This window comes from Nannospalax galili, unplaced genomic scaffold (assembly GCF_000622305.1).
Source record: "Nannospalax galili isolate Female #2095 unplaced genomic scaffold, S.galili_v1.0 scaffold171, whole genome shotgun sequence".
Lineage (NCBI taxonomy): Eukaryota > Metazoa > Chordata > Mammalia > Rodentia > Spalacidae > Nannospalax > Nannospalax galili.
This window is the reverse complement of record NW_008329362.1, coordinates 2,340,265-2,348,893: the sequence shown is the minus strand read 5'-3', so window position 1 is coordinate 2,348,893 and position 8,629 is coordinate 2,340,265. Positions and strand designations below refer to the sequence as shown.

General features: G+C 37.2%; 1 protein-coding gene across 8 annotated transcripts in view; it reads left to right on the top strand.

The window, feature by feature from the left end:
• The window catches only part of St7 (suppression of tumorigenicity 7), a 303,239-nt gene that overhangs the window by 53,775 nt on the left and 240,835 nt on the right, over positions 1–8,629 (top strand). For 2 of the 8 annotated variants that reach the window (XM_008837265.1, XM_008837258.1), the window contains exon 1: positions 3,449–3,886. The exons of the other annotated variants lie outside the window; for them this stretch is intronic. In XM_008837265.1, coding sequence (XP_008835487.1) covers positions 3,865–3,886 — 22 coding nt within the window. In that variant the 5' untranslated portion in view covers positions 3,449–3,864. Of the gene's footprint in view, positions 1–3,448; positions 3,887–8,629 lie in introns of those variants that run through there. 8 annotated transcript variants of the gene reach the window in all.

Genomic DNA, 8,629 nt, shown 5'->3' with positions numbered 1-8,629 from the left:
TTTCCCGGGTTTTTTTTTTTTTTTTTTTTTTTTTTGTCTTTTTGAGAAAAGGTCTCTCTGTAGCCCCAGCTGGTGTGGAACTCACTATGTTACTTTGTAGACCAAGCTGGCCTTGAACTCAAAGAGATCCGCCTGCCTCTGCTTCCCAAGTGCTGGGACTAAAGGTGTGCACCACCACACCCGGCTCTGGGGTTTCTTTTAAAAGTGACCATTGACTGCACTGGCTCAGCAGGTAAAAGCACTTGCCACACAAGCCTAGCGACCCAAGTTTGGTCCCTGGAACCCATGTATAGGTAGAAGAAGAGTCACAAAGTTGTCCTCTGACCTCCACATGTGTTCTGTGACTTGTGCTCCCCTCCATACAGTAATAAATAAATAAATAAGTGAATGAATAAATAAATAATAAATGATTCTCACCATTATCTTACGTTTCTAATTTTGATATTTTTCCTTACTTTTTCTTGTGTATTATGTGGTGTGTGTGTAAGAATATTTGTATTTATGTGTGCATATGCATGTTTGCATTTGTGTGTGTGCAGGTGTGTGTGCAAGTATGTGTGGAGGCCTGAGGTTGATGTGGGAGTCTTTCTAAGTCTCTCTCCACTTTATTCATTGAGGCAGAGTCTCTGAATTGAATCCACAGCTCCCTGATAGGGGCAGTCTAGCTAGCTAGCTAGCTTGTTTAACTTTCTGAGCCATTCCCCCATTCCCTTATGATAATTATTTTGAACACTAAATTATTTTGAATATTAATCTTTTATTATCAATTTTAATAAATTAGTTAATTTATAGACCAGGTCTCTGGCTTTTTAAAGGTCAAATTTATTATCGTGAATGTGTGCTATATGTCTATGTGGGTATATGCACCATGATGTGCATGTGGAGGAAAGAGGTCAACTTTGTGGAGTTGGTTCTCTTTGTACTTTTATTTGGGTTCTAGGGGTTGAACTCAGGTCCTTTGGCTTGTGTGGCAGGCACCTATACCCAGTGACCCATCTTGCTGGCCCTGATTGCTAATTTTATTCTGAAATTAACAATACTGTGTTTAGGAGAAGGGCAAGGTTAGGCAGTGATAATCAGACAAGATGAATACAAAGAATACTTTTCTTTTGAAATGTATTTATGTGACTTTTTTTGGAGAGGAGTGTTAAAGAATTGTAAATCAATTTTCTTCGTCCTTCATTACATTTTCCTTAGACAACACAATAAAATTTGTGTTTAGCCAGGTGTGGTGGCGCATGCCTTTGATCCCAGCACTTGGGAGGCAGAGGCAGGAGGATCTCTATGAGTTCAAGGCCAGCCTGGTCTACATAATGAGTTCTAGGACAGCTGGAGCTACAGGGAGACCCTGTATCAAAAAGACCAAAAAAACATTTTTGTGTTTATTCTCTGAGCTTCCTAGAGGAGACAATTGGAGCAAACTAAACTTATGTAATAAGTTTTATCAATGCTGGACTTTCAGATATATGGAGCCAAACATTCTAAACTGTTTAGAAATACCTCAGGCCTCCAGAGTACAAGTGAGTCAAGCAGTGTGAGTTCTGTCCCATGTTGGTATGTGTGGTATCTCATGTTTTTAGCATATTGATACTACTAAGATTAACTAAAAAGTAGACTTCTTGAAAATGTCACTACCTTTTACTTATTCCTATAAACCTGTGCCAAAAAACTGAGGTATTCATGTGTGTGCATGCACACACACACACACACACACACACACGGACACATCCTCATGTATGAGCTGCAACAAGGATCAACCAGTCAGTTGGTAAAGCAGCTGTAATATATTGATAATGGCATTTGTCAGAGTTTGTCTTACTCAGGGACAATTTTCTAATTCCTCATCCATTCATTTTTTAAAAGTGAATCTTCATATACAGCATCTCATTTACAATGTAAAGTAGATCTTTCTTGAGGTAAAAGTAAATAAATAAAGAATAAATAACTTACATAAGATAACCTGACTTTGAGGTTCAACCTCTTTGAAGTGCTTTGCCCATTTCCATTTGTTGCAGAGATGTCTCAACATTATTAACATTACCCTGTGACTGTTGGCTGCACAAATAATTTTTGAAGGGATACATTTTTATATATTTGCAATTTTATTGATACTGCAAAATTTGATACTTTATTCTGTTATTTTCAGTTTTCTCTGGTGACCTTTTTTTTTTTTTTTAAAAAAAACCTCTTTCCCTGTTTCCTATTGTTTTTTTTCCCCTCTATTTCATTTGAACTTTAAAAATGCTATATAATTTTGCCAAATATTTATCCATTTTTTGAGAGGCATTATGATTGTTGAGAGCCTTGTTTTGGAACCATACAGCCTGGATTTGAATCCCAGCAGTGTTTACTACCCACATTATCTTGGAAAATTCTTTTCAAATGTGAGAAATAGCAGAATCTACCTCATGGATAGTATAAAGATCAAATGAGCTAGTCCATGCAGAAGTCCTAAAATAATGCATGCTACTTAGTAAACAAGTAAATATTGAGGTATTGTTAATTGTTTTTATAGTGAAAGTTTGTTCTGTGTCCCAACTTACACTTTCTTCATGATGGTCCAGCATTTTCAGTAAGCTGGTCAGCTACCTTCAATAAATTATACAATGAATACAAGAGCTATTTATGTACGCAGCTAAAATGGTGGGACAGATCTATATTGACTGACCAGGAAACTACTAGTGCTATTTTTAGATGGTAATTTGCAGTTCCACATTCATATTACAGTTTAATGTTTAAAAACTATATCCATATTGAGTCAGTTCTTTGTAAAAAAAAGAAATTATGGAAAAGGTATGCACATTGGGAATGGGTAGAGGGGAATCTTGAACTCTTGAGGCAAAATTTAAAATAAGGCAAAAGGAAAAAGAGAAATATATGTGCATAAATATGCAGTTTTTATATTTGAATAATGCCTACAGTTAAGTAAGAATGGAACCTCTAAAAGTTGAGTGTCATGTGCCAAGCAGGGTGCCAACCACTATACTGTTATTTCACTAGTTCATTCATGTGTGTGTAAATGCCCCAAATGTGTGTAGCATTTGTAGTCTACATCTTTTTGTCCATTTGTGATTGAATGCACACCCTTTGCCAACTTACCGTAATTTAGAGAGAATCATTTTGAATGCTCTGTAATTACTTTTAAAGGTATATATTTTTCTCATTTCTGATATGCTTAATTCCACTGCGAAGCTTTATTTGTTGTAATAGAACCAAGAACCCTGATCTGCCTATCTTTGTGGTTATTAGAAAGCCAGTATTTAAATTTCTTTGAGGTCTCTTGCTGCGGAGCATCACAGGATGTAGAGCTCTTCAGGAGGGGGAATGTGCTTGTGGTTTTTGGTCTTGTGCATTTTGTGACAAAGGAATTCCCTTTTGAATTGCGCTGCTGCCTTGAAATCCTGGAGCCTCTAGTTCAAGCAGCGCAGTCTGTCTGTGCAGTGTCCCTGACGTCATCCGGCATATGCATAAGCCCTGCTATTGTCTTACTGCTACAGCAGGGCTGAGGATTGCAGTATCCGCTGTTGCTGTGCTCCCAGACCTGCCCCTGCACTACCTAGTGCTGCTTCACTGCATCCCACAAGAGCCACGTTGGCCTTTTTTTGCTAGTGGATTTTGAAAAGCAGCTCTTCGGTTTTGGGTGCTGTAGAAGACCTTGCTTTTCGCTCCTGGGAGAAAGCTGAACCTCTCAGAGGAGAATCTGGCAGCTGGACACAGCTCAGACTGCATTGTCTGGCTTCATGACCCCTGCTGTGTAGCCGGCTCATCTCTTCTTTCTCACACGCACATGCACATCTTCGTACGTTTTCTTACTTCCTTTTTCCTTTTCTTCTAATTTTTTAAAAGCAGCTTCTGGAGCCAGCCATGTTTGGTACTGAATCTTCATGTAAGTAAATGGATCCTACTTCTCTGTTATTTAGAAATCTGTGTGCTGTCATGGTTTCACTGGCTTGAGTTCCTATCACTCTGCCTTAGGTTATTAACAGTATTTGCATTTGCCTTTAATTACAGAGTAATTGGTCTCAGAAAAGAGACTACCCTTAACTGGATTATTCATTCTTAAGGCCAGGGATGTCAGTGTCAAAACCAGGTCTCCAAGAGGGAGGTAAGAAGAATCCTCCAGGCAGCCTCCTAGACCATGCTAATTGATGGGATCAGACTGTCACTGATCTATTGTTGGTGGCTACTAATGACACTTAAACCCTAAAATAGATGCTCAGAGGCTATGAGATGACAGTGTTTATAAGAAAGGAAATAAGGGTTTACATTTTTTTTTATCCAAGGAGAGATAAAAGTGTCATTATACATCTTCCTCCATATTTTTACAAAAACATATGGGTGATTGTATATGTATAGATCTAAGAAGAGTGGGAAACAGCTTTGTACTTGGAGATGGAGTTTTTTCACAATGGCTTCAATTTTGACATGTTGGTTAACGTCACAGAACAACAGCATCGTATCTATCTTAAACTTATACAATGGAATTGCTTTGGTGCAGAGCAGGCCCTTGACAGTGGGCTGAGTTGGACAGCAGTTGTAGACACACAAAATAGGTATTTAAAAAAAATGATAACTAACCTACCTGAGAACTACTGCTTTATATAAAGTAATGTAACTTGTCAGTATGGTTATCCTGGCTCTGCAGAATATTTTGCAGTCACCCATAAGCAAAGATGACAGTTAAGAATTTCTAGAGATTTGACCTACTGGCCTGTCTTTGCAGGGCAGAAGAGGACTGCGTTAGGGCAGAGAATTTTGGAAATCTATTTCTTATAATTTGTAATTTGACCTTAACTTTTTGGTCTCAATTTTCAGTGTGATTATTAGAATAGCTGATGATTATTATAGAACAGTAGCATTTCAAGAGAGCTAATAATCTTCAGTTCTTTTGTTTGTTGACTGGATTTTTGTAAAGGGTTACTTTTGTTCTTTCATTGTGGAAGCTTCCCGTTTCTGATACTACCACATTTTCTAATCATGTTCAAGACAGAATAATAGTGAGATATATACCCATTCAACATGTGACAGTGTTGTTTCTTAATAATTTAAACATAATTTTTGTATTCATTTAATGGTACATTTGGAATTTTTATCATCCAAGAAATAGACACAGATCATTAAGTGGCAGAGATCTCCTAGTTTTTCATTTCAGTAATGGAATTTTATTGATGTAAGACCCTAGGTGTGGACAGAAATATTTATACTATATATTAAAGGAAAATTGGTCCTGTTATTTTGTTTAGCTGAGAGTGGAAATTGAAATCCATTGTTGGGCTCTTAGACTTATGTCTCTTCCATTGTCTGGTCTGTTTTACCAAGTACACACCATCTTTTTTGATTATCAAACCTTATCTGTTGGTAGTCTCACCCATGTGCTGTGTGGTCTGTTTGAAAACTGCTGGTTGCTTTTGGTCTCCATAGCTACCATTACTGAACAGAATAGAATACTATTCAGCAAACAGAATACTGTCATGCAAATTTTTAGCATTTTTTTGCTTTTACTGAGAATCCTTTTGCTTCTATTATTAATTTTTATTTATTGCGTATCACTAAAAGCCCATAAGTAGATTCATATTATGAGTAAACATTAAAGATTGCAAATAGACTGCCTTCTTTTAGAGAATGAGATATTGTACGTCTGCACTCTGAGTTGTGTATTTTCTTTGTTTTTAACTGTAGCTTTTTATATCTTTATTTCAACCTTTTGGAGGTTATTTTATAGGGTTGAAAAACTATCTATATTTAGAATATACAGAAAAATAGTGCCATTTGGGATTTTAATTAGTTTAGAGGAAACTCCCAAACCAACTTTGATGTTCTTACTGAACTATCATAAGAAATATCTAGCTATCCACCTTATGTGCAGTGCCATAGTAGATCCTGAAAACATTAGTTGAAGCATAGTTCAGAGATTTTGTGTCTTGTTCTTGATTCCTGACTGAGTGCCTTACTTGTATTGGATTCTTTACTTTTTAAGTTGAGGTATAGTTGATGTACAGCAGAATGCACGTTTTAGTATGGTACTCCAAACATTTTTGCCTACATTTATACCCATGGAACCTCTAGCTAGGTGAAAACGCAGAACTGTTCTGTTTCTCCAGAGAGTGCTCTGGTGGCCTTCCCGTCATCATGACTTCTCTCCTTTGCCAAATGATAGCACCATTCTGATTTGTGACATCATAGACTCATGCTGTTAATGGCTCTTTTTAAATTTATTTTCTTAACTCCTTGCTCTTTACATACAAGACAAGGAACTACATCTTCATTCTTTTAAATGTTGGATAATTAAGTTGATTTTATGTTTTAGACTTTTCAGGTCAGGAGTTTGCAATGACCTGAGCTTTACATTATTGTATTTCTGTCTCACTGAGATAATGTTGTTTCTTTTAAACACCACCCCTTCACAAAGCGTGTATGTAAGTGTACCCATGTCATGCAGTGCCCACTGAGGTCAGAAGATGGCGTTGGATCCCCTGGAACTGGAGTTAAGGATGGTTGTTAGTTGCCATGTGGGTGCTAAAATTCGAAACTGGGTCCTCTGCAAGAGCAGTCAGTGCTCTTAACTGTTGAGCCATCTCTCCAGTGCATGTTTTTTAAAATGACAAAAATTGGACTCCAGTTCCAGGGGCTCTGATGCCCTCTCGTGGCTTACATGGTAGTTGCATGACATGGGTGCACTTACATATAGGCAATACAATCAGACATACAAAATAAAAATAAATAAATAAGTAAAATATTAAAAAATAATAAAAATGACAAAAGTTTACCTGGAAAAGTACATGTTATGAAAGTTAGAGACTTACACAACTATGGCAAAAAAGAACTAGTAAATTCTCTTTAATGTTTGATATCGCTATTATTTCTTGTTTATTTTTATAACACTGGGGATTGAATTTAGGGCTTCACAGGTGCTAGGCAATCACTGTTATATCCTCAGGCCACTAACATAATTTCAGTAACTGACTCTAACAATCCCAGTCTGAGCTTTCTGATTAGCAAGTATTAATTTCCTATAGTTATATAGATCGACCATTGTCTATTTGGACAATGTCTATTTGGACCATTGTTTCCTATAGTTATATAGATCGACCATTGCCTATTGGACATTGTCTATTTGTCTACTTTGAAATGGAAGTTGTCTGTAGTATTAGTAGACTCATCATGACAATGTAGAAAGTGTAACTCTGAGGTGTTCTATAACTCTGTTGCTACCTGGATGTATCTGTGGATTTCTTTTACTGAAATTTCTTGTTTTTTAAAAATGGAACTAGTGTTTTTCTCTGTTGGCTTTGAAGAAATACAGTTTTAGTTTGTGGGGCATCAGAATAATTTAAGTTTAAGAAGACAATACTGTCAATAAAATTTTATTGAGGAAAGCAGTCATCAAATGCATATTTGGAGTAGTGAACTGAATTTCAGTGATAGTTTATATTTAAGTCAGCCAGCTGAATTCTGAAAAATTCAAAAAAGTTTCCTCTGAAAAAAAATTTTTTTGGTCCTTTTGAGATAGGGTCTCCCTGTAGCTCCAGCTGCCCTGGTACTCACTAGGTAGACCAGGCTGGCCTGGAACTCACAGAGATCCGCCTGCCTCTGCCTCCCAAGGCCTGGGATTAAAGCATTCTCTGCTATGCCTGGGTCCTCTGAAAAATATTTAGAGGAGAACAGATTTTCAGCATTTGTGAAGTAAAGAAAACTGGTAAAGTGGCGGGGGGAGTTCATCTTTTTGTTGAGTAAGGAAAACTGATTTTGCACTGTTGCCATTTAGTTACATCCTCTCTCATAAAACTAGTTATTGTACAAAGAACAGACACTTTAATCTGATGACCTTTATTCAGTTAGCCCTGGCTAGGCTCAGTCCTGCTTTTTTTCTCCTCTCTCTTGGTTTACTTTATTTCTCAAGGGTGCCATTGAAAAGAACCATTTAAGATGTGCTGTGGTGGGAATTGTGTCCTAATATGTTAATGTGTCTTCCCAAATACCTGCCTTATTAGAGCTCTCCCTTACCTGCTGAGAAACAGGATGTTTCTTGAGGCAAACAGCATCATTTTATCTTTCCTCCCAGAATTTAGAGATGCAATAAAAAAGTTACGATATAATTAAGAGAACATTCTAGCCTAAAGCATTTGTGAGGCAATGAAGAAAACACCAAAGTACCAACCAAGTGGTAGCTAGTGTGAGACCCACACACCTGAGCTCAGATGACAAGAGATTGGGAGTTATCGCTAGCTTTGGTGTGCCTGCATCACCTTGAATAGGGTGATAAGAAAGATTTGTGGTATGGGCACCAAAAGTTCGGCCAGGTGCCTTTACTTTCGTTATGGATAAGTACATTAAGTTGGAACCAACATTTTCTCAGTATTAATAGTGCAGAATCATGCTACCAAGAACAACATAATTCTGCCTCATTTTGAGCAGATAGTCAAATGAATATGCCCTGACAGTATTAGCTCACAAAGATGCTAGAATTAAATGCATTTGGCAAGGAGACAAGGCATTGCTCTCTTTTATGTGCTTTACAGGGACTTTCTTGACAGCTGGTTACATGTGAGATTAAACTTTGGTTTTGATGTAACATCTGTGAGTCAGTTGAGATAGGAATAGTGACTATAGTCAATCAAAATCAGCTGTT